A 27,316-nucleotide genomic window follows, 5' to 3' on the forward strand; every position below is an offset into this window, starting at 1 on the left:
GCGCGGGGAACGTTTACGTATCGCGGTCCGTCTTATTCGCCGCTACGCACGAGTTCTCGACATCCGTTCGTTTTGCCGACGTGAATTAATCGAAGAACATAAGTGATCTCGCTTTACATCGCAGCCAATATCTTGGTCTCGAGATCGAGCGAGGAAGGGAGCAACGCTACGAATATCGGGAATGCAAATTTCTGCAGCTATCGTTCGTCGCGCTTTATAATTTTAATCGTTAAAAATCGCCGCGGTAAATCACCGTCATTCTTTCGGTCGTTCATTTCTCGAGTGACTTTAAGTGCTACAATGCGTTGGAATAATCCGGAACACTGCCGCGAAAGGACGGAAGGACGGAGGAACAGATGGACGGAGAAAACGGAAGGATGGACAATAACCTAACCGGAAAATATATATGTAAGTAAACCGGCAACACGCCGTCGGCTACAGATCCCTCTCAATTGTAATTATTATAAAGAAATTAAATATAATTAACGTTCAAATTCAACAACGCGCGCGAAGCGCGCACTCTGTAATATCTGATATTTTCTAAAGACTCGTAGTACTATTATTATAGAAAAATATTAATAATGCTATTGATGGCTATCGCGGTAAGATCTGCCTTATCAGCGCGCGATGTACCCAGTGTCGCGATAGAGAGCGTTTTGCATTTCGACCCAGCGGCGGGTCTCGCAACGTTATCGAAGGGATGCTGCGTCGCGACGTCGTGGACGCCGATGGTACTCGGCGTCTCCGTTAGTAGGCGCCACTTTCCGGAGGGTTCTATCGGTTCCAAGGGTGTCTTTCGCTCCCGGTGGCGGCGCGGTCAAAACTTTTCTCTACCGAAAGGGAATTCGTGATCAAACCTAACTTGCGAACTTGGGGAAACGTCCACAGTGCCGCACTGTAATTAATTAGACCGTGAAAATAATGTGCTCTCGATACCTATCGCGGAATCGTATCAAGCTGCGTAGACTCGGGCGTTAGTTTGCGATCCTGTTTGATTTTCGCGACGCAAAAGTTTATCATTAAATAGCTGGAATTAATTCAAAGTTAATTTAGTTATCTTTGTATAATTTTTTTTCTTATTTTTATTTTTTTTTTTATGAATATAGTTCGCTGTTCTCGACTAACAACGCGCTTACGTTAACGCGTGGCTTAATACGGTAATAGCCGACGATGGTATTTAACGTTTAATCGCTTTTTCGCGTATGCGTTAAAGCGTTTTATTGTTACCCCGAGAATCACGTCGTATTTATCCGCATTGTGAATACTTGATCAGGCGCGGGTCGTTAATCTAATGGAAACGGCGTCGAGATCGAGGGGAGGGATCGATATAGTACACTTTCGCCGACGTCATTTACGGAGGCCGAGGGCAATCGTAAGAAAAGACATGGTCGAAAGGCGAGAGAATCCGCGAGCAGCTCTAATAGCGCGTGAACGCACTTAATGGAACCATTTGAATCATAATGCGGCCGATTGGGGCCGCGATTGGCACTTTCCACCCGGGGGATCTCAGACCTTGCGTCTTTTTTTCGATTAGAAAACCGGTATCGGTTAATCCCGCACCGTTATCAGGCAACTGCTCGTATAGTGATAAAAGGTGAATAATTTCAATACGAATGTGCGTGCATTACATTTCCTTCGATATCATTTCTATAAAAGTACATTAGTCCTCGCAGAGAAATCAATTATTTTTACCGTTCCATTTCTCTTTACGATTATTAACCAACGTTCATTAAGTTATACTCGTATTTAATGCGCCAGCTATCTTGGAGATTAATAAATAGCTATTACCGAAGAAAATTTAAATACGTAATATTAAAGCATTTCTTATACAATAATTACTTCTTGCGTATATGTATTACAATAAATTATAATGATATTTATTAATTTAAATTTGTGAAAATATCAAGTATCGGCAATTAGCTTAGTTATCTGAGAGCAAAGTTCCAACGCGCAGACAGTGCTTACAAGAGCGCACTATTTGCTGGCATCAAGATAGCGATCGATATTTCGACCGTGAAGCTTCGTTAATGAGATCGTTTAATTCCACGCTCGCGCGACTCCACATACGCGCTTACAGGTCGTTACAGCACCCGTTACCGTCGCCTCAGACGTCTATAATAATGATGCTAAATTACCATCTCTATCTGTCGTATCTCCCGTAACCCTCCCGGAGAATGACGAGGACGAGCGGGGGCGTAGGTAGCTTTGCAACTGATTTTATACCGAAATCTTTGGACAGGGAATAAACGTGAAAGGAATCTACCAATTAACACCTAATAACGACACACATAAATTTCTTTCATTTGAAACTTGCATTAAATAACTTATGCGTGTACACATTCTTTAAAATAAATTAATAAAAAAGAAAAGAAAAAGAAAAAAAACGGGAAAGAAATAAACGGGAAAAAAAAAAAATTAATTATAGTATTTTCTATTAATTGACTTATTTTGTTCATATTGTTTGCGTACAATTTACGTATTAGTGACCACCTGTAGGTCCGGGAAATATACACATTTATGTGTTAAGTATATACAGAGTGTACACACGTATAAACGCGTCCGGCGCCAATGATCCGTTGAATAATCGTCATTATGCGCTTACTCGCGTTCACCCGCGATGCTGGATGGATAAGTGGGCGTAGGACATGGATCACAAGATTATCCCGTCTAAGAGATATTTCGTTTGAGGTGTACCATCGTTCATTGTCTCGCCGAGAAAACTTTATACGGAAATACTAATCGAAAGAACATTTTATTAAACAGTTTGTTATTTATTTGTATTCACCTTTCGTTCGTTGCATCGTTTAATTACGAAGTTTTTATGAACGGTGCGGTATTAGTAATTATTTGAAAAAAGTTTCTTGATTAAATGCCACTTTTTATTTAAATAACATTTTAAAAAAAAAAGTATATTATGCGGAATAATTAAAAGTAAATCTCGTTAGTCAAATCATTATAAAGCTGGTAAATAGTGCCTGTAAATAATGAACGGTGGAGAAATATTAATTTTTATTTTATCAAGCGTAAAACAATAACGGAGAAGCAATACGTAAAACTATAAATACATGCATATGTCTATGTATGCAATTTATCTTTGTGACTGACAATTTACATTCTCTTTCGACAACGATTTTATAGGATACAAACTGTAAATATGTGCTTTGCGTTTGACAAGCGCACATTTATTCGTCGTTTTATCGCCATCGACAGCTACGATGAACATTGTGTCATTTCGAAACAACATCGATACGCAAGTGCATTGTTCGTGCATTTTTATAGAAACCCTAGATAAAAAGCCGGCTTTCCTTCTCGCGTATTTAGAATTTACCGTAAATCGTAACGCGTAACTTTTATCATTAGATTCTCACTGTCGATGCTTACGGACGTAAGCTTTTCTCCCGTTCGCTGCATAGACTAAAAGAAAGGCACGCCGTTAGCTGTATGTATTTCGTTATTGAAACTGGATCCCGGATTATCAATAATAAAAGACAGAGTTATAATTCATACGCGTGTGCGTGTGCTACCGTTACTGGCGATACATAATTGCTTACCGACATACTTCATCAATCATTATCGACTTAATTTATGTGCAACCGCCGCTGCACTGTCTTTTTTTTTTTTTTTCTTTCTTTTAAGGTGGTAATGAACGGATCTAATATATCTCCATCAGCATCGATAATATCGACGGTACCGATATATTAATTATCCTCGGGTCCGTTTGTAAAAGTATTGTAAAAATCGATTTCAAGTTCAGCCGAAAAATACGCGCGCGGTAAAAGTGTATAAAGCAGAAAATAAGCGACTAGTAAAGTAGCTCAATGTTGAAACGTTGGGGCAAGGTGGCGGGCGAGTCAGCGATCAATGAATTGTTTATGTAAATCTCCTCGGACGTTCACAATCGTTATTCGTGGCAGCGATTTGGCTGGCGTCGCGGACTCGCGACCCACCGGGGTCTCCGGAGGCGTCGGGCTACATCAGCGGCGGGAATGTAATGTGGTTCCACCATGTGGAATGCCCACGGGGTCGAAGGACGCGTGTCCCGGTCTGATGTTGATGGATAAACGGCCCGCGCCGCGTTGATGCGCGATTTGTCATCGCACAGCTGATGCCCGTGCACGCTGTTGTTCTTCACGTCCATATCTGTGTATCTTACTATTTGAGATAGACGTTGCTGCTAGACTCTCTATTCTGTGCCGGCGCACGTATCGCCGCGTTCGCTGCGTACCCCGAGAAAGGATGACGCGTGAAAGGCAATATTCTTGAAGGATTTATTAAAATATCAGAACGGGCTCTTTTTAATGCATTTAGAAGCGATGTTTGGATGCAAAAATATTTTTTGTTCTATCAAAAAATTATCTGATATTAAAGATCGTGGCGGAAGAAAAAATATTAAATTATTTTTCAAAAGACGTTCGGTGTTGATTAAATTGAATTAATACGTCGTTGATTTAACAAGGTACAGTTAAAGTACTTTTACAGCTGATGCTCGTTTGTTTTTACGTTTATGACACAATGATATTTTAACGATGAAATTTTCACGTGTCATTGATAAGAAAAAAAAAAAGAAAAAAAGAGGAAAAGAAAAAGATCGATACGGCACGTGGATAGATTTCGTCAAGGAGCACGTCCCTGTGAGGCTTGACGCGAAACGATGCCCTGTACAAGAATCTCAATTATTCATGACGACCCGCGCGCTCGGCTCTCAAGTGTACCCTTCACACGCGCTATATCGTCGCACCATGCAAAGCAGAAACCCTCCGAGGACTTTGCCTCCCGTTCGTTTCCTTTTGTTCTCTCCCGCGAGCGAATAACGATCGTCCGTGAAGCTATTCGCTCACGTCCGAGGCTTGCTTTACGTGCCAGTGAAATATCCCAAAATTATACGGTAATATCTGGCGGCGACATAAACGCACACACGTGCACACGCACGCGATGGGGGCTGTTCCTGAGGGAGCGTCACCTGTGCAACGGAGGAAGAGGAGGAGAAGGATACGAAGATACCGAGGGTATCTCTGGGGATCTTCGCTTCTTCCTTTCCCTTCCCCTCCCGTGGCGAAATTTTCATAAACTCCTTCATAAAGCGTTGCTCTCGCATCTCACCGCGCAGCTCGCCGGCGAAACGCAAAATGGATACATCGGCATTAATTGCGCTTGAATGGCACCGCGAGAGCGGTTTCGTAACTTTCCTGCAACAATCCAGAAATGCCAACAAGTGGGAGGTTCGGAGTCAGAGAGGAATAAACGATGAAGCAGATCGTACGACGCGCAACCGTAATGTCAAACAGACGGCGCGAGTGAATTGCGATACGCGTTTTGTTCTCGAGCACGCTCGCTTTCCAGACATCTTTTTCTTTTTTTCTTCTTATTTTTTTTTAGATCTATTTTTGATTCCGTCGCGATACGAATTTATGTCTTTTATTTTGTAAAAAATGTGGATAATTGAGTGTCGATAATTAATCTTAGAATTTTTGTTATTTATATCAAAAAAGGTTTTTTTTCGTTCTTTTTGCTATTTCTGTAATCCGCAAACAAGAAGCTTGGATAGAAGACGGGGAATTAATGTTGAAAATAGTTTCTTCAAATAGAACGTTAACGTCTTTAATGATCTGACTTTTTCGAGGGAAAAAAAAAAAAAACATTTTCCAACCGAGAAATTTCTAAATTCGTCTGGAAAGCAGTGCAAACTTTTCGCGTTAAGTAATCGCATGTTCACAATGATAGTTAAATGATATCGATTACAGTTCTTTTTTTTTTTTTTTTTTTTTTTGTCTAAAATAATATCTAATGGCATATTGCGATTATATCGATTCTTATAATATACCGCAATTAATAGCAGCCGTTATAATTGCTTTTTCCTGCCGCTCATTAAAAAAGAGTTTTCTAATTTTCGCTCATCCCTTAAACTGGCCTTCATTAACGCGACGGGATCGACCGGCGTAGAAGCAGCCTGATACTTGTCGTGCCTCGACAATTAACCAAATTAACGGGCAATTAGTCGGGTAACCTCGGCACTCGAATAGCGCGGGAGGCAGAGTTTACCTGGCATCCCGGGACCTATCTTCCCTTCTTCAGCCACGTCATCCCACCGCTCACCGTCAATTTCTATCCGACGTTCCATCATCTCGGGGGCTAAAGTGTCGATCGAATTACATTACGGCTTGTAGACCCCGAGGAGGACGTCTTTCGCGTTGCCCTCCGTGCCTTCCTAAGTCGAGGACCCTATTGCATATGAATATAAGTGTATTATCATAATATCATGCCGAGGGGTAGCTCCTCTTCTGGTTGGCTGCTAGGGGGATAAAATCTCTGGAATCGCGTAGGCGAGGGATGAAAGCCCACTTTTACGGGATGTATATGAACGAAAATCCCGATACGTTCTGCCGGAATGCGGAATCGCATCGAAGGAATGCGGATGAGCTTGCGCACACGTGACGGAACCCGAAATATCGCGATGCACCTTCACAACATAATACTCGACTCTAAATTGAACGGTAGGAATAACATAAAAATATTACGTGACATGCATTGTGTTTTTAAGTTTATACGTATATAATTCTTTTTTTGTTTTTTTTTCGCAGATAGTTTCTTTTAATGAGAATTTAATTAAACGCGATTTTTAACATTTTTATTATTTAATATATATCATTATAATTTATTTGAACTGATAAAAACTTTAGTTCTTTAATGAGTTCTAAGTAACAAGTTATCCATTATGTTTAATTAGTAAGCGACATGTTACGTGAAGTAAAACTTATTTAAAGAGCTTTATTAATGCACTAGAATAATGTAACGCAACCAGGTTTAATTAATGTCAACGAAATGAGTATTGTACCTTTGACGTACTTGCTTAATTATCCTTTCTATGTCGATCCTATATACATAGCACCGGCGGTGCAGCTAAGGGAATTGATTATCTCTCCCCGGGAAGCAGTTCTTCGAGCCGCTGACAATGCCATTCACGTCTCGATCGAGGTGTCTGTATTTATCCGCAGCCTGTTCGGATTTGTCCGTCAATTAACGACCGTGCTTTAATTAATGCCAGCTCCATCGCGTGTTGTGAGCTCGTTGGGATATAATGTCAAAGATTGACGACCTTCCTATAGGAAGCCGAGGGAAGAGAGTCGATCGACCGTCTACGATGACGAGCGTAGTCAAGAATATAATGCAAAAGGGGAACCGTAAACTGAAACTCTAAGAGTCCCGTTACGAAGATTACAAAAGTAATTAAGAACTGATTAATTTGGAAACAATTTCTTTCTTTTTTTTTTTTTTTCTTTTTTTTTTTTTTTCGAAAGACGTTCGATATAATTTTAATAAAGTCTCGTTATCGCTAATGAGCAAAACAAAGAAAATCTTATTCGCACAAATTAGATCCTGCATTATAATAAAGTGGCACATTCGGAATTAAAGTTGTGCATTAAGATAATCGTAAAATTTCGGACGTATAAATGAATTAACAAAATTATTTCAGTCTACCGTTGTAGATGCATTCATCCCGAGAAAAATTACGGTTCTTCTTAATCATTTCGGCATCTTGTCGATTACATTAACATTGATTGCAAAGTACGCCGACGTATGATGATGAAAAGCGTATTGTCAGACAGCGGGAGACTGTTACCTGTCTTCGGGATAATGGAATAAATAAAGCAGGTTTCTCTCAGGATAAAGAAGGAGCTTGCTTGTTTTGCGACCGCCCTCCCTGCCTTCCATTGTGTCATCCTGACTTCGCAAGAATTGACTTGGCCGGTTTATTACGTCTGTTCCCTTTCTTGGATCGTTCGAATCGAGCACGAGGCACTTCGATTTCCCATTCAAAACTTATCGAACTGAGAAGGAAGATTAAACAGATATTCAGTGTCGAATACACGGCGCTTTGTTTTTTTTTTTTTCTTTTTTTTTACGGACGCAAAACGAAAGTTTCAACGCGCATTTTGTTAAATTAAATTTAGTATTAAAATAACAGAAATACCGTAAAGATTTTTTTCTCTTTGTTTCTATTTAATTAATATTTTTATATACGTATCTTTATAAAATTTAGCAAAAGAAGTATACGTATTTAGAAAGTATGAAATTTAGAAAAAGTATTATACATATAGTTTTTTGTATTAAAAAAACGACACGATATATTTATCTATAATATAATTTGTGATTTAACATTGGAGGAGTCTATATCCTTGAGATCTAATGAGAATTCGTTCCTTCGATCGATACGAGTTTGTTCCCCGTCGAAGGTATAATATAATATAATATATAAGACGGAATACAGAAGCGAGAACGGTTGCGGTTCGCAGTCGCCGGGGTGCGTTCCGTAGTTTCCGTGGCAGCAAATCGATGGCCATTACTTTGATAGTCCAGTTTTTAGTTGGCCTTCCTTTCCCCGCGCCGGGTCCGCGGCTCCGTCGGCTCCCGGAGAACAATGGGTCACAAATCAACGGCGGTGGCCGCTAAATCTCGCGAGGTCCCATAGCCACGGCTACGTAAGTCCTAACGATGCGTGGAATAGAAGAAGGTGAACGTTTTGGTGCCAGGTCCTTTCTTTTCTCCCCGCGTTCGTGTTCCGTCTCGTTCGTGAAAAGGGTTTCGGAATTAATGACAGTGCAGCAGTTACGTTATATCCATTATCTTCTTCGCGACGTAGAAGCAGAACGGAAATTGCAGTCGTCGTCAGTTTTTCTTCCTACACGGAATCTAATCACTGCGCATTAGTTATATTCCAATGTTAATCGTACTTTTTGCAATGTACCCGTCGTCGGATCGCGGCGCTCGTTCGCTGCAGAAACGTAATTTACGGTTGACGATAATAGTTATTTTCTTTACTTCTCTTATTCCCCTTTAAAGTTATACGAGAATTTTATGCGCCTCGGAGTGGCGTGGTAGACAAAAGACGGTCCATTAGAGACAGCGCGATTTTCTGGGTGTTACCAGCGCCTCGCGAGTCGCCGCACGAACCGTCCGCGCTACTCCCTAAACGTTTATCATTCTCCGATAAGCGACTATTTCGGGACACATTAAAGACATCAAATGCAGCTGGATGGAGGGCTTGAAAACAGAGGTGGCTCTCTAAGGCGGCTTAGTACCTCTTTCGAGAACTCTGCCATAATATCGTGTGAAGAGTCCGATGTGTTCGCGGTGCTGCAGGTAGTTGTCAACTGCTCGACGGAGCGGGCGTGGAAGGTGGCTCCCAGCGAAGATAAAGGGAAATGACGCGGGCGAAGAACACGGTGCATTCTCGCCGATTATCCTTATCGTCGATACGCGGTTGCTACCGGCGGCTAGGTTGCCTCGAATGCCTTTCCTCGTAAGCGGCGGAATATGGCACTGGAATATTACAGATACCCGTTCAGCACAGGCGTAAGCGAGACATGAGGCGAAAGAAGTAAAATAAGACGAACGCGGGTGGAGCCCGAGGGGTTACCGCCAAGCCGATACCATCTGATAGCCTATTTATCTTTCGCCGCGCTTACCTTCGCCTCGCTCGCGTTGCACGGTGCGCCGTCAGCCTCTTCGGCTTGACACCTTTTACCTCATTCTCGCGGAGCTATCTTCGATAAATGTAATCGAGCAACGACGTTGTTGATTCGACCGCGGTCAATTTTGCGCGAGCGAAATTTCCCGAGCCGTTCGCGAATTTCCCACGGGCTACGTACAACAAGGTGTATCCACCCTCCGATGCACTCTACCGCTAACTCCGTTCTCTCATGATACATACCGTTATTACGAAATATAATTGTCTACTTCCGAGCTTGTCGCGACTTGAAAATCGAATTATTTTACTCCACGGAAGTCGTGAATATTGATTAAGCATTCCGATTGAAAACGGTCACGATACTTTTGGAAGATAGTTAAATAAACACAGTTGAAAACTGCTTTTACAATTCGATACGAATCGTTAGAAATTTGCATCGTAAATGCATGCGTATTCAAGAGAAATAATACGACCGTGTTCCATAATTACATTCAAACGTAATTAAAAAAACTCACATGTTTTTATTTAATGATGTAAAATGAAAAAAAGAAATGTAATTCGAATAAATAAAATAATATTACATTTAGATTGTTATCGTTTAGGGTTACGTCGTGAGTGCGCTGATGATAAGCGCCCGATCGATGCCCGGGTGGAAAAATAGAGAAAGAGATCCGCTGATCTGAGGAACGGACTCGATTCTATCGCGTTATGGGAGCGCGGTGCATCCATTGGCAGATCGATATCGCGGGTCTTAACGGATTTACGACCCGCGTGTTATCTCTTAAAGGTACCGACGAGCATGCGCGCGCGATCGCTGAGACGGGTTCGTTTAACGATTTCGTTCCGGAGTCTTACCTGTGCTCAATGCCAACGATTGTTCGACGTTTAGAAAGTACACGCCATAAACGATCTCAATTTCGATAAACCGCTCTTTCCGGGAAATTCTTATTTCGCGTAGCGCGAGCAACAGCGGGGCCTCTTATTGAGATCGTACCGAATCCGCTGTTCGTATTTGCATTGAATAGAATAAACGTGACTTTACATAAACGCGTATGATTTATAGAGAATTTGCAAGAAACGAGTGTACGGGAATATAAATTTGAATGCGTCTTTGTCTGATTTTGGTAACGATGCACTTTCTTACGCATGTCGATTTAGAAGAAACGCGCGTATTAAAAAATGGTTATTACGCGAATATTGATCCTTGGGACAGAATCTTATTTTAATAATTATTTATCATGTCGACGAAAAGTTACCGGACAAGTAGTGATATCGAAATGATAGAGCGCGATGCATCTAAAGTGTGATAACTTCTTAGACTGTTGGAGACCACGCTGTTAGTTTATCATTTCGAGTGTTATCGCTCTTAGGTGCGAGGCTGCTGGATGGTATCGTCTCGTCGAAGTAGACGTAGAACGTCATTATTTTCTCGAAAAATACATCGTTATTTCTCTTTGCTGATATACTTAGGCGGATTTTTTTGTCTGTTTTTTTCCGTGCAAATGCTAATCGCCGTCGGCTTAATATCACAGAGATTATTTGCACGCTGGATCGGTGGAGAAAGTATCGCGCGAGCCTATGCCGCTTGTAGAAAATTAATATTTCAAAGATTAAAGTTTAAATTTGATACAATATTCTTTTCAATATGTTACTTTTGTGTAATAATTTCGTTTTCTCTTTCGTTTAATCCTTTGATTTTTTATATAAAATGGCAGAAATATGATGCTTCTTTGACGGAGAAAATCACGTTAACGTCCAGCGAAGATTTATGACTATATTCGCAGTCACCTGAAGAAAACGGTCATCTGAGATTTCTACGCGAGATAATATCTGCTGCGTTAGTAGCTCTCTGCCGACTTAACGACAGTGCAAGGACAGGTATTGAGCGAGAATACTCGTTAAATTATCAAGTTTATCGCTGGGGTGCTCATAAAGTGCGTGACAAGGATTCCTCTATTAGCTTCTGACTTCGCCCCGAGTCTGGCGGTGTGAGTTGTAGTCTGAGCAAAAAAAATTCGAGTATTCGTTACTTCCGTCCTCCGCGCCCGCATCGTCAGCGTAGCGATGATGGTCGAACGAAACGAAAGCGCGGGCACAGATTATCGGAGTTTCCGCGCTTTTATTAAATTAATAGTCGAAAGAGGCAAAAAGCTTTCCACGCGTAGGAACAAATATTTGCCACGGACATTCTTCGTGGTTCGTAAATAAAAATTTGTATTCTCCCGAAATCGTCCGGCGGGGCGTTGTTTTTGACGTGGCTCTGTACGAGCGCCGTACATTTTCGTTTTCATTGCCCGCTCCATTACTCGCGGATGCGAGACGAAGTAAGTTTCTCAAGTCTACCGTGAATTTTCATTCAGCGGAGCGGCCGGCGTGGATTTTCGTGAGAACCGTCCCAAGAGGTTTGTATAGGGGGATACACCTGCAGAAAACAGGAGGGGAATGACTGGGCGACGCATTTACAGAGATTTAGAGCGAGCGTAACGGCGCAGCCCGCCTCGGCTCGGCTTTGGATTTCGTCCGCTGGCCGCCTCTCTTCACTCCTCGCCGACGTGTTTCCGTGAAACTTGCGGAGACGAGCAAAACGAGGTGTATATGCGTAGTCCTGAAGATTATCTTCCTTTCTGCGGTCGTCCGATCTTTTCTCGTCGTTTCTTTGTACCTCTTACTTTACTCACGCCTTGTGCATGGCTGTACAGATACGTGCGGCGGGACATTTTTTTTTTTTCTTTCCTTTTTTATTTTTTTTTCTTTTTTGCTACTTTTTTATCCTTCGTGTTATTAACTCCCACGTCTACCTTGTTGCGCCTTATACAAGAGAATAGGGAAATGCCACACGGCACTTTCGCCGAGCGTCCTGAACGTATTCGTGTCGGATGAATCGAGAGAAAGGAACGAGTGATCTGCCGATCGGTAAAGATCTAATAGGTATTGTATATAAAGGCTTTATATAAATTCTTTATTAATGTAACATATCTGAATTTGTTTTTAACCGGGTAAAAAAGCGATATTCGGTTTTGCATTCTATTTTGCTAGAGAAAAAACTGGTTAAAAAAAAAAAAAAAAAAAAAAAGCATGTGTGCTGTACCTATATTTTTGGTTCGAGAAGTTAGACCTGCTGTTCCACGAACTGAGAGAGGTAACCGGGTAAATTGCACGGCACTCGATATCGTATATATTCCGAACGGAGGCGTTTCGTGTCTTTAAGGTGTTCGAGGTGCTGATCCATAGCCGGGACCAATAATTTAGACGGTTTCAGGGGAGAGGGAGGGGGGGGGGAGCGGAATCCCGGCAATAATTTAACTCGCAGGGGAGACCTGAACCGGCAGCTGCGCCACGACAGCAGGCACGAGGCGACGGAGTCGCGATAAACTCTCATAATTCACTTATGGGATATCCACGGCGTATCCGCGTCTCAACCCTCGAGCCTCTCGCAGTCATGCCGCGCGTCGCTTAAACGCAAGCTTCGAGCCGAGAAACTCTCCATTGAAATGCGAATGAGTGTTTCGTAATGCTTGTATATACACACGCTCGGGAGCGCAATTATTCATAGGCGTGCATTGTGCGCGCGGGCTCGTGGTTTACAGGATCGGCTGAAAACTTGGGAATGACCGAAGAGTCGTGGCCCTGTACAAAGTAACGATCGTTAAATATAATAACAACTTATTATGCTAAAAAGGAGAAGAGATATATGTACGATGTGATTGCGATTGATATTTTTAACATAATCGTGATACGATAAATTTCTTCCCGCGCGCCATGCATGCCGGGCTCTTTCCCAAGCCAGCTGTGGCAGAAACAAACAGCGAACGTAAATTTCGGTACAACCTGCCGCTGGATAGGCGAATAATTAATTTTACATGGAGCAATGCCGTATACGGGATGCGCGTAAGACGTCGCGAGGGAGTTAAAAACTCCCGCGCATAGCGTAGCCCATCTAAGGATTAATGGGATAATTGTGAACGCACGATGGAGAATTCAGTCACTGTCTGGTTACGCCGAAGCGCGCTTTGCGTCGTTAGAATGCACGCGTGATGAATAACAGCGCCTTATAGTCGTATGAAATTATTACGAGGAAATTCTCTTACGATTATACCTTTCTAAACCTTACCGAGTACTACGAAGAATTTATAATTTTATTTAATTTTTCTTCCCGCACATTTTGCATATTTTTTCATTGGGCAAGCGTTCTTAAATATATGCAATTTGCAAGACTTCACATCGAAGACTTGGCATTAAATATTTCGAACGCTCGGTTAATTTTTGCTCGCCAGTTTAATTAAACGAAATGAAAAATAATTTATCGATGCAGCTTTGCACGCCTATGGCCCTATCAATAACTTTATTTGTGGCTCGTTAGCGATTTCACTTAAGTAACCGTCTGTAGAAAATTAATGGTCTTCTGTTACCGCGCGGGAATATATTCTTTCGTACGTCGAACGTCGTTGCGTTAATCCAATCAAGATGTCGATAAGCAGTTACGGCTGCAATGTTATAATGATCCCTCGTAGCCGGGCGAGATACGTATCGTACCGACCTCTCCTCCTCATTGCGAGCTGTTTCTACGTCGTGCAACGTGCAATCTGGCGGTCGGTGATGGCTGGTGACGGTGGCAATGGTGTGGCGCTTGCACAATAGATTCGGTTTGATACATCGTCGTACGGCACAGGAGACCGTTAATTTCGTGGCCTCCTGCCCCACAATGCCCCACACACCCGCATCCATTTCATCTTTAGATTGCTATTCTCCGTCAAATACCATTTATATTAATAATCCAATTAAATAACGACGTTTAACGTTTAGCAGCTTGTCACTACCTAGATTTTATAACATATGTTTAATGTCGCGTGCTATCAAAAGATAGAGAATTCTCTACCTGTTAGAGATGGAGTTTAATAATCGCAAATATTAAAGTACAAGATAATTTATATTATTAAATTAGTCCGGCGTATAATGTTTTTAAATGCAAAGGATTTACGAGACATTGCCATAAGTGCACTTCAGGAAGGATACGTAGAAAAATATATGCGCGCGTTACAATGACATGAAATTCAAGCACGTTCCGACGTACTTTAAGCAAATCGAAGACCTCGTTTTAGTTATACGCAAATGTTCTCTTCTCGAGAACACGTGTCTCGACTGTCAAGTTATTCTACGCATGCTGAGAATCTCGTGCGTGCACAAGTGACCTGACATCGTTCACCAAAATGTTCCGGCAAACTGCACGCTAACTACAATTATGATCGTAGAACCACCCCCTATTTTCTGAAGTGACATTCATGGAAAGTAGACAAATTGTGGTGCTCACAAGTTAGCATAATACATTTTCGTATGGAATTATAAACATAAATTAAAGAGTTATTATAATTTAAATTTTAACATAATTAATGTAACGTTTAAAAAAAAATTAATTTATTCTTTTTTATTTGTTCACATATTTATTGAATTGACTCGCTAACTTTGTTCCATTCCCGGAATGGAAATGTATAATGTATCTAGTCAAGACAAGGCGTAACTCATCTTTGTTCGATCTTAGAGCTCTGCCTACTCGAGCCTTCGATCGAAAATATCCCTCCCTCTCTCGAGTATCCCGATAATTATGTAACGCGATAATAACCACGGACGCGTTCGCTTTCTACGAGGTATTGATGAATCTAGGCTTGATCGATGCTTATGTCAATCCGTATCTGTTTCAGGAACAATGCGAACGTCGTCGTGCCGCCCACCGTGCCGGCCGTGTCGAAGAAAGAGCCGCAAGAAAACATTGCCCGGATAGCGAAACGGTACCTCGACGATAACATGCAGCAGGCGTGGATCAATCCTCGTCTAATATCGATGGTGAGTGAATATAAATGCAATGATTATGCGCTGGACCCGAGCACGTGCGCTCATCCATACCCATTATACTTCTTGGCCCGGGCGCGCCGCGTACTTTCCGAGCCGGCCAACAAATTAGTTTGCGGCGTACTTCCACATTGGGAAAGTTTCGTGATTAATTTATTGGGCGGGAATGCGCGCACACTACATCCGCGCCACTGCACGGAAGTCGAAATGCGGCGAGTTTCTAACTTGTCCGGACTATTTCTACGATTTCTGGTTAGAGGGGCTTGAGCCGCGCGCGATATACTCCGCGGAATCTCTCACGGAATCAGCGAGTAGTGCGCCAGGATTTTCACGGCACTGCTGTACGCGAAAAGAAAATGTCTTTACGATATCGCGTATCCCGTCGGTTCGACTCGGAATATGGCTGCGGCAAGCTGGCGACAAATTTTTACGATCCCTTCGAAAGGGCTTTCAACAGATTTCGTGTCAAACGGCTTTTCGAATTTGCGACAAGCGTTTGAAAGTCGACGCGTGTTTTTTACGACACTGAACCGGAGTCTCACCAAACGGATATCGGAAAAAAATTCCGATTTTATTCCTCAAGCCTAAATAAAAAGTTGTATTAAAATTAAGGGTTTTTTTTTTTTGAAACTTAAACGAGACAAACTCGTTTTATAATAAACTTTAATAATCTTTATGTTAATTTTGAATAATGTAATCTTTACGTGAAAGAAAATGTCTTGATAAGAATCGAGAACTTGATGCTGCTCCCGTGAATACGAATCTTATGCGCCATTAAGGTGTAGTCGTGCTGATGTTGTTCACGTTCCAAATATTACAGAAATAAATCACGCTTTCGTAGCACCAGGTCAAGTATCTTATTAGAGTTGCAAACCGAGCCATTCAGATAATCCGCTTGGCTTTAAAGTCCAAGATTTACTCACAGTCGACTCGTTGCATCTCATTCGCGACCTAGATACCTTTCGCGAAATATAAGTACAAAAGTAACGAATAAATGATAAAGTAACTCGAACGATATAATTACCTTCAAAAGGCTCTTTTTTTACATTATTTTTGCCATTGCTTTCTGATGCTTTAATACCTCATTAGCGAATAATATAGCGAGCGAATGAGAGAAGTTGTATATGATTCAAAAAAGTCTTTTATTTCCAATATACTGTAATTTCTGTTTTTATTGAATCATACATTATTCAATGTATACGGCTATTGTAGAGCTTTCAACTGCGGAAGCACAAACAAAATTAATTTTGCATTTCACATAATTAAATAAAAAATTTATAATCAAGAAAATATATTTTCTTTCAAAAAATTTTGATCAAAGTTTTTACGTCATATCAGTATGAACGTTTGCCATATCAGGAATTAATTAATGGTAATTATACAAAACTCAACAGTCGTTTAAAAATATATCACGTCATAAGAGTTGTTTAATTTTGTATGTTTAATATTGAAGGTGCCGACTACGAGCGGGTCAAAAAAGAAAGTTATTGTCGGTAATTTATTTGTATATACGTATTTTTTTTTTTTTTATCTGCATCTCGTCCATATGTGTAAATTCGGGTTATATCGCTACTTGATGTGATGACCGGTTGTGTTCTTGTCGGCTCTCGGCGTGGCGCGCATCGGACAGGTAGAATGAGCGGACGGGTCATTAAGCGAGCCAATAACAAACTCGTGATCCACATAACCCTTCGTTACGTTCGCGGGTGCTATTAGTCCGTGCAAGGCAGCAATCGTTGCCCGGCGGGTAGGACTCGTTTTATAACACGTCGAGGCAGGTCTCGGTCGCGCCGCGCCAACTCATTATTTCTATTTCTTTCCGCCGTTCTTTTCGCCCGTCCTCTTACCGCTGTTCCACGCCTCGCCGTTCGTTTGCGGGTGCTCTCTTCGGTCTCTTTTTGCCTCATCACAGACGTTACGTAATGTCTCAGTTGCGTGTTTCTCCGCGTGCAGCTTGTTGCGCCGATCACTCGACCGTGCGCACACCTGTTCGCGATAGCACGCGACGGCGACGCGAGCCCTTCCTCGCCTTTGCCCGAGCAGCGTCAGATGCGCCAACGCGAGTTCTCCCAGCATAACGAATCGACATTTTTGCAAGTCAGATTTCAGACGCGAACCGTTCAACTCGGAAATTTTTAAGGCACAAAAAAAAAAGACCCCCATTCGCATTAAAAGGTATATGTGGCAAGGATAGCAGGACATTTAAAAGTGGAAGAAATCGGACTGAGCTTCTTAATTTTCCCATGCTTTCTCACAATATGTAAATAACGAATAAGCACCGGCGAAAGATTCTATAACCTCGGCACCGACGTTGGCGCGTGCATACATCGACATCGCCAAGATTTACGATCGTTCCGTATTACTTATGCCCGGCGGGTTTATTAGCATGATTGGTCGGTCCGAGGATAGATGGTTGCGGGCGCAACCGGATCTCGGTTCTTAAGTCCCTTGCTCCTTAGGAGAAGCTCGATATCTCGATCTTCTTACCGCCGGCGCGAGTTCGAAAGAAGTCGTTTCAACGGTGTGTAAGTAGTTACCGGCGCTTCGTCAAGGGCCAACGACACTATTTCTAATTTGTTACGTGGGTCGCCTCGTTACGAGCGGCTCGAAATTCTTACGATCTTAACGTCGCTGCCCACGGCGATGGTGGCGGAGGGGGAGGTGGAGGAGGAAGGGTCCACCCGTTCGCTAAGTACCGCGCCTTCAAGCGTAATCCAAACCTCGGCCTTAATGAATTTTCTGATTTAATAAGGGAGCTCGTGTGGATGTGCGACACCGTGTAGTCGGCTGTGAGCGGCAACGGGAGGAAAATCGTTCGCCAAATCTTTCACGTAAATTATTCGAGGCACACTCGCCGCTCTGCTTTCCGCGTAATTACATGAATAATGGCCTCGTTAAGTATTTACATTAAAATCTTTAACGCACAGGAAATTCGTATTTACTAAATCATAATAAAATCCTACCAGCCTAGTTTTAATGTACGGATTTTGTAGTCAATAATATAAGCATTTGTTGAAGAAGCTTTTCGAATAACATTTTCAGATCAAATCTGTATATGTTTTACGTGTTATATAGCTTTGTAAATAATTATTTATTAACGAAATCATATTGATTGCGAAATGGGAATTAATTAAGGAACGACTTGTGCGCGAGACCATCTTCCCGTCGTCTCATCAGCAGTTTAATAATCCCGAAAATTCTGACAATCGAGAAGGTCTGCATATTCGCGTACAAACGTATAGCATGTACATACAGGAAGGCGGCTTAGTATCTCTCCCGTTCTCCCGAAGTGCCCTGCATTTGCCTTCTCTAATAACAATAATAATAAGAAGAGACGGAGGGCTGTTTTAATCAGAGGGTGCGTCCGCCTGACGTGATTAACTCGAAGGGCCAAGGAGGACTCAGAAAAGGGACGAAGAAAAGGGCGGATGCCGCTGTCATTTTCGGGGTGTTTATCATATCAGCGAACTCCGGGGTTGCGTTTCATCGCCTCGATCTTTACGATTTGACATTTTGTACCTTTGTTCGCCGTTTTGCTTTGCATTTTTTTACCGATCGACTCTTTTATTTCGCTTTTTCCTATTTATTCGATCGTATTCGAGCGTGGAAACGTTTTTTAAAATCTTCGTTATGGACGTATTCCGTACGAATACGATAAAAAAAAAAAGAAAAAAAAAATGCGGAGAAAACGAGGATAAAAAGAGTCGTGCAATATTAATTAGTCGAGCTTCGTCGGCAAATAAAAATAACGAAACGGAGAAAACGACTTTCCACGGCTAAAAGACTTTTTTACGTTAATATTTTAAGAATTGGTTATGAAAAAGAGCAACTCGAGAACGTAAGACATTTTTTTACATTTTTAGAAACTAAACGTACATGTATGCACCACGTTTCATTATATGTGAATACCGTCTATTATGAGTGGATGCCGTCTGTTTTTAAAGAGGATGTAATTTTCCTATTGCAAGGAGAAAAGGCGAGAGAAATGTGCGACAGCTATTCTTCCCTTTGCCGCTGAAGTCACGTCTGCGGAATTCCACAGAAGAAACTCTCTCGTTCTCTTGTTTCTCTTTCCGTTGATCTCAAGTCTCGCGCTTTACTCCGAAACTCTAATTAACAAGATTTTCCTGTGGGTGCGCGAAAATGCGCGTTCCGATGTCGACGTACGCAACAAAGTAGGTATCAAGTATCCCGAAGTGAGTCGATTATCTTTTTTTTCTTTTTTTTATTTTTCTTTTTATTTTCTGTCTAGAAAAAGTTTATATTGTTAATTCGAATTAGAGCAACTGTACCTTCTGTATTAAAAATGTACAATTGTAACGCGCTTTGCACCTACAGCTATATCAGATAACGTCGATTAATCCCGTAGAAACGAAAAAAGCTGGTTGGCTTCGCGTGAGAAATCCTTTCGCCGTCGCCTTCGGGGGATTTTCGCAGCGAGACTCCTCGAATAGTATCGAGTGTCAGTACTTTTGTCGTCGCGGGATTACTCGTCAAAGAATTGTTCACACAACTCGGGAGCAATATCTTCGATCGGACGCGATGTCGATGGTGTTCTTGTAAAAGTCATGAGCTCAGAGATCGCTTTGCTTGTGTTTTATACCCGGATGAACGGCGTCGCGAAGCGAGCCCGGATGTTTCATTCGCGTCTTGAGGGAATTTATAGACGTTATCGCGATAGCTTTGGCTTAGACCGCGAATGAAATTACTCTCTCGGAAGGTTCGAAATAGAAAACAGATTTTACTCCCCCGATGAAAAGAGGATAGAATTTTTTTTTATTATTATTTTGAAAATAAACGCTTGAGACAAAATTAAATACATTTCTGGCTTTTGGGGGAAACGGAAATTCAAATGAATTAGCGCGATATACGGTCTGTGAAATAATCTAAAATTTATTCTTCCCGAGGTTAAGGCCGTGCTACTTGGTGGGTTAAAGCTTATTGAAGAAACTAACGTGGCGTCGGAGACACGGAAGATAAGCGCGGAGCGGGATGGCGGATAGGAGGTTGCTTTAATATTCGGCTTTGTTCGCTTCATTAGCGCGGCACAAAAGTGGCTTAAAATAATTGAGTCTACCCCGGGTATAATGGCCATTCTGATATCCCATTGTTGCCTCGGACTCGTGATTCGCAGCATTATCAATGGGTGCTTATTTCCTCATTGTGCCTGTGCCCATTGTTTTTGTTTAATTTTTCAACCCCGCCTCTACTTTCGGCTCCTTTTTCCATCGCGCATCCGGCTACGGCCACGGCGATGACGAAAAATTGATTTATCGTCCGATTACCGCGCGCGTCTTAAACTTCTTGCGTCTACGGGGCATTTTTGCCCTGAGAAATGATTTATCATCAGAAATTCCTTTATCATTCTTTTTGCTGATCTAGCCCGGTGCAACATCTTTAATTTTTAACCACGGATCGAAAGAACAGATTCGTAAAAAGCCCGATGGCAACTGGACGATTGTATGTCATGTTTTCACTCTTCTTTTTTATTTCACTTTTAGAGATATTGCCGGTTTCTTTAACCGCAACTTTAACTTTTTAGAATTTCTTTCTTTTCTATATTACTTTCCACGTTAAATATCTTTACGCGTTATCCAACCTGTTGTTATAATTGCATGCTAAAAAAATTATTAAAGAAAGATTCGGTAAAATAAAATAGAAATCTAATTAATCTATTTTTATTTCGAGTTTTAATTAATTACTTACACGCCAAATTTACCAGATTTATCCTCTCACAAGACTGAGCTCTACCACAAATTGCAGACTAATGTCGTGTAAAATTAGCGCTACAGCTTCCGTGTCTTTCCTCATTTTTTATTCCCCTTTTCTATTTCTGTTCGTTCTGTCCGCAAAATGCAACGATATACTATACTTTCGTTCTCAAACTGTACAGGTCGCGGCAAGCTCGCTCCGGCGTGATGCTCTGGCCGTGTTTAATTGAATTTTTAATGCGAACGTTTCATTTCGTCGGCATAAATGAAGACAAAGACCACACTTTTTTAATTATCACATTTCACGAGACGAGCTACGCCCAACCGGGAAGGGGGGGGAGGAGATACTCTTTTTTTTTTCCCGCGGGAGTCCCGTCGCTACGGCACCTCAAGGTCTGCCACTAGATACTGGGTAAAGCGAGTCAAAATAGCGTTTTTACGAATTCACACCCGTAATAGAAGAAAAAGCGATACGCTGAAAAATAAAAGATATTTTTTAAAATTATTATTATAGAGCGATAAAGGAATTATTTATGATAAATTGAAAGAAACGATCGAGGATTTTAATTATATACATTATTTTTCGTCTATCCAGGCAACAGCGAAATAAAGATTTTTTTTTTTCTCGAGAACAAATATGACAAAAGTGTAAGAGGGAACAATTTTATTACTTTCGCTATTATGCAATTTCCGAAAATTCTTTCTCACGACCGTATAACGCGCAATCAACATTACTTGTTGGCTTTTCCTAGTAATATCCGGCTACACTTCTGCCGACGGAATCATCGAGTTTATGGTAAATTGGGTGAGGAATTCTTATCTTTTTTTTTTTTCTCTCTTTGCTTCTCTCTTCCGCATTCTTATTCCCGTTCTTTGTTCTTTTTTTTTCCTTTTTTATTCCTCGTTAACCGTGCGCTGTTGTCCTTCAACATTTCGTTTATCGTCCGTTTTAAATCTTAATGCAAAAGTAATATAATCTACTTTTATATCCTTAGAATATAAACGTCGTTACCGATAATCAGGTATCATAGAGATTATATTAGTTTCAATCTCCACCGTCGTCAATGTCGTATCGAGGAACGAGGTTGTTCGCTTATCGCCAGAAGGAACAAGTAATCAATGAAACTTTAGATTGATCCTGTACAATTAGCGTCTTAGAATGCACGCCTCTGAAATTCGCGTTGATGTTGTTTTCATAGCTGTATGCCGCAGAGCTGCGGGCTCGTTGACAGCTTCTGGATTTCGGAGTAATTAATAACGAGAAGTCGTGCGCACGACTAGGGTGTAAACTTACTCCCTCACGGCTCTTCAATTCCTTTTCTTGACGGGTAACAATGTAAATGATACATTAAAGCGTTTTCTTCATTTCGCGTGAAACATTAATATTTTTTTAAATACCTAATAAATTTAATATCGATTATAAAGATATTGCTTAATTTTTTTTTTTTTTACGTTTACCAAATCGGTTATTAACACTGTAAAAAAAATTAATAATTGCTAATCTTACAATTGCTTTGCTGATTAATAATGAAAAAAAAAAAAAAAAAAAAAATTTTTTTATTACTTAAAGTAATTGATAAGAAAATCGAATTTTGATTCTGTCGCTTCGTATAAGAATATGGTAGGAGAAACGGTTACCAGATGATGACATGATTAATATAATCCGCACCCCGAGGCGGGTTCTAATTCGTTCAACAACCGATTGACTTCCGACACGCTTGCCATAATCCAAACACCGCCGTCAGCGATCCCTCGAGAAATCGCCATGGAGAAACTTTCGGTCCCCCTTTCGCAGTTCAACAATTCACATCGGAAAATCAATCGAGGTAACCTCCCGTCTGCCTCTTTCCCCCTAACGGAAATACGCGGCCGTGTCGCTATTATTCAACAGCGTCATACGTGTAACATCGCTATAATGCTGCGGATAACGCGGAGTTATATTGCGCGCTCGCGAAAGAGAGAAAGAGAGAGAGAGATGTATGCATGCTCAAGGAGTAAGTCCGCGCGTAAGGGTGCAAGGGGTAATATCGCGGAACGAAGATACGGTCCGCAAATCCCCCATGATCCCTTTCTCAATGCGCGGCTCGGCGTCTTAAGATTATGATACCTACCCCCGAGCCCTCTGATCTCGGTTTAATATTTATAAACCGGATATATCGCGGCGCATACCTCCGTGCGTATACGCGCGTCGAAACGAATGGTGCACTTGCCACCAGAGATTGACTCGATTCCGTCCCTCGTTTATCTAACGACGACGTCGTTGAGACGCCGTTAACGGGTGTCGACGCGATGACGTTCTACCTTTTTTTATGTCATACACCGTTGGAGACTTTAATTTTGTTACATATTATGCCGATCGGACACGACCAAGCCAATTTTTGAGAATCGTCGCGCCTCTCGAAATATTTAAATTCACGAAGAAATCGCGATTACTTTCGACTGCGAAATAAATGCCATCCATTTGCGAACGGGAACGTGAGAGGTATCAAGGTGGAAGAGATTCGGCGTCGCGTAACACAGTCTTTTATGGTAGCTTCGACCTCCGGAAACGAATTCCCGATCTTGCTCTCGCGCGATTTCGTGCAGTGTCAACGACGCCGGTCGCACCCCTAAAAAGATTCGGGTCATTTGGTAAAGTGCTACTTTGTGTCACATAAAAAAAGCGTCGACGTCCCTCACTTGCCGGTAACCGGGCAGTTACTTTCCAGTCAGCGTTTTCGAACGACCAGAACCTTCGCCCTCCGCGGCGGTGGAGGAGAAGGGCGGAAAAGAATGGTACCGAACGCGGGACGCTTCCCTCTGATTTCGGGACCTGCGACACCTTTGCGTTCTTCCGGTACATTTACGTCGAGGAAAGCGGCCGTAATTTGCAAACGAATTTTGCTCGCAGTCAGTTACGTTAAATAGATCGCTGGCTAATTTTATGTGCACAATTAGAACGTAAATGCCGATAGAAAGTCTATTTAAAAGATCGCAGCGACCAAGGCGGAATACGAGAGCCCTCCCCCTCCCCGTGTCTGACGTTTTCGGCCGAGTCTCTTAGAATTCGTTTGGTATTATACTCGCGAAACGAATTACGCGATGCGGAGCAAGAATGAATCGCTGTCTCGGCTACCGGTGTCACAAACTCCCGCGGGAAACTTTTCCGGAGTTCCCCGCCGCGCAATCGTAACGACATACCCGACGAGGGTGGAGAGAAGGAGATGCAAAAAAAAAAAAGAAAAAAAAAAGCCGCGTGGCAGCTTAATCGCTTCGGAAATGCATAGTGCGTTGTCGGAGCAATAAGTTATCCGTGTCAAGAGAAAAGATTGGGCATAGGGTAGATTTCCGCGGGGTCGGATCGAAAGTAAGAGAAACGAGAGGAGGAAGCACGACGTGGAGCGCTGTTAATTTATGGACTTATTTTTCCCGGCATGCGGTCGCAATTAATCCTCCTCTGTAATTGCTCCCTAACGCGGCTCGCGAAAGGCCTCTTTCAAACTTAATCGAAATTGGTCGTAGCTGTCGTCGGGCAGTCTCTTTCATTGATGAAAGTCTTTCACTCTTTTCGAATTAGAGACGACACTAAATCACTGCGTAAACTGTCAAGACTCCTGTAATTTAAATAATTGTTTTTTTACATTAAAAAAAAAAATTTATTAAGACATGAAATTATTGCCAAATGAACGATTTAATCAAAGCCGCGTGTGACCAACGCTTGGAAGTTATCGCGAATATTTTACAAATAAAATAATCCCGTGCAAAATTAATACGAAGTTACTTTATCTTCGACGAGTTTAATAATATGAACCGATTACGACAATAGCAGCGTGTTTCTTAACGGTCTATCCAGATGCACTTGAAAAGCGCAAGTTCATTGGAGAGCTTGTTGCTGCTTATACGGTGGTATATATGCGATGCGCCGCACGACTCTATAATTACACGCGCACGGTTGCCAGAAGATAAGGATATCCCTCGCAACAAATCTCCCGCGATAGTGCACTGGACGGCGTAGAGAGTTTCCAGTTATCGCCGAGAAACGGGCGGTCTCTCGCCGCCGAGCCCCGCCGCTTCGTATCAACGTACGTGCGAACCCGTTCGTATTAATGAAGTCTCTCGGGTCGAAAACCGGGTGTATCGAGTTGCAATCTCATCCGGCCGCGCATCGGCTTCTTTTCCGACCAAACGATCTGACGAGAAACAAAGCGGCCGTAAATCCTCTCTCGCCTTCCACCTCTGGAACTCCTCTTACTTCCGGAACGGCGGCGGGAGTGTTTTGGGCGGTTGCCCGCCACTCGCCGGGAATATATCCGAGATTCGCCTATCTTTCCGCCCCACTAATTTCAGGGTCGGAGAGAAATGACCGTGAAACAGCGAACGATACGGAGGAGCACGGCGATCGTTAAGTGTATTAGGAAACTGTTACTCTTGCGACAAACCGCGTTTTGCGCTCCCTTGCGTCGCGAGGTAGCCTCCGATGGAAGAACGGATAAAGACGGAAATGGAAACTTCGCAAGTGCTTCGATAACAGGATACAAGTTCAACGATATACATATCCGACGGGCGTTATAAAATCTTTTTTTCTTTTTACAAAAATAAAACATTAAATGTGCAAGATCTACAATTGAACGTAATATTTACTACTTCATATATTGTCAATAGATTTTAAAGTTAATATTAAAAAATTGTAAGAGTAATCGTCTTTCAAAAAAGAAAAAATTAATATATACCAATTATAAAGGAAATATTTAATAAGCTGAGAAGTACTTGACTAAATTATATTTCCTGTGTGGGTGTGTATTAATTATTTCTAAGTAAATTATGTTTATATGAAAAAGGAAGATTGAATGACGAAACCGCAGCAGACGCTTGTACAATTTTCTAAGGTTGATATTTCTGGTGCCTCACGAACTGCAAGAACTCGAGTTTTTCTGTGGTAACCTCCTCCTTCTTATAAATCATACTTCTATTCGGTTGGTTAACTCGAGTTGCTTGCCGTATCCGTCGCCGACCCTTCCTCCGCATCCTGCGGCTATGTTTATGTGCCATTTGCTGAGAAAGTGAAATAATCGTTGTCGGCGCGCTTGCCATTTTCTCTCCTTTTGGCCATGATTGAAGCAATCATCCTATTTTTCCATAAGCCATTTCGTCTATTTCTTTAGTTTGTCGTATTAACAGTTACCGCTGTTATCAAATTAACTGGGTGTAAAAAAAAAAAATAGTCATTCTTCTACGTCGTTTCACTATCGATATTAATTATTACATATTAATTATTTCTTATATAATTACATCCGAAAGTGTCAATGCCAGAAACGTCGACACATAATTTATATTTTTACTGTAATACGTAATCACGATACACCTATGTTGTATCGAATCGGGAAGATATTTCTGAATGATCATATTAAATTGGAATTTTAAGCATATATACCATGTGTATATAATTCTTCCCATCGTTTCGTCCAATGATATTCAGTGATTCAACAATTACTCTGATATATTTTGCGGTCCATTACGCAGCGGAATTCTCGGTTGCACGCGCGCTCGCCAAAGCGTCGGATGTTATTAGCCAGTAATGATTTTAAACAAGTTAATATTTGCAATTTCGATATTAAACCCTCCTCGTGACGTATCGGAATTCGTTATAGGGCTGGAGAATGTGCGCGGATATCGACAAAACTTCGTCGCTACTCTCGAAACGGCCGTGGGCGCGAGGGCTCTCGGACACGATATATTGTGGTCGGATCGACGTGTGCTCGTCGGATTTCCATGTTCAGGAATTCCAGCGGAATTCGTAGCCTGTCTCATTTGCGACGATTTCAGCCGAGTATGCTACATTTTTTTTTTTTTTTTTTTTGTACTCCGCTCTGCGGCTTTCTCTGTAAAACCTTTACATTCTTCTCTGGAAAGTGTATTATATTTTTACACGTCCAACCGTTACATAATTTTAATACAATAAACTGCGAGTGAAAATGAAGTTACTTAGAACTGTTGACGCAGCGAGCTACATTTTTAGAACTTAGAACAGTGCTTTACTTCTTGAATTAATAAACTTATTTTTTAATTTATTGGGAAAAGTAGAGACGTTAAAAAGCGTAATGAGCAGCTGCAAGCTTGAGTAATATTGCGTAAGTACCATGCGAAGGAACGTTACAACTATACGTCGACGGACTTTGGCGGGTTTTAATATGAGAATACAGAAATGATATATGCGTGTGTCATATTTTAGAAATATCGAAGCGTTCAAGAGACCCTTCGGCAAGCTCTTTCCGTTATTTCCACTTTAACGGCGTCGGGTCGTGAATGTGTGTAAATT

At 41.7% G+C, this 27,316-nt stretch overlaps 1 protein-coding gene across 2 annotated transcripts in view; it reads left to right on the forward strand.

Annotated features, from left to right (window-relative positions):
* Positions 1-27,316, forward strand: part of LOC139106073 (uncharacterized) — a 278,883-nt gene that overhangs the window by 51,003 nt on the left and 200,564 nt on the right. For both annotated transcript variants that reach the window (XM_070662553.1, XM_070662554.1), the window contains exon 3: positions 15,163-15,304. In XM_070662553.1, coding sequence (XP_070518654.1) covers positions 15,163-15,304 — 142 coding nt within the window. The remainder of the gene's footprint in view (positions 1-15,162; positions 15,305-27,316) is intronic.

This window comes from Cardiocondyla obscurior, linkage group LG10 (assembly GCF_019399895.1).
Source record: "Cardiocondyla obscurior isolate alpha-2009 linkage group LG10, Cobs3.1, whole genome shotgun sequence".
In the NCBI taxonomy this organism is placed as follows: domain Eukaryota; kingdom Metazoa; phylum Arthropoda; class Insecta; order Hymenoptera; family Formicidae; genus Cardiocondyla; species Cardiocondyla obscurior.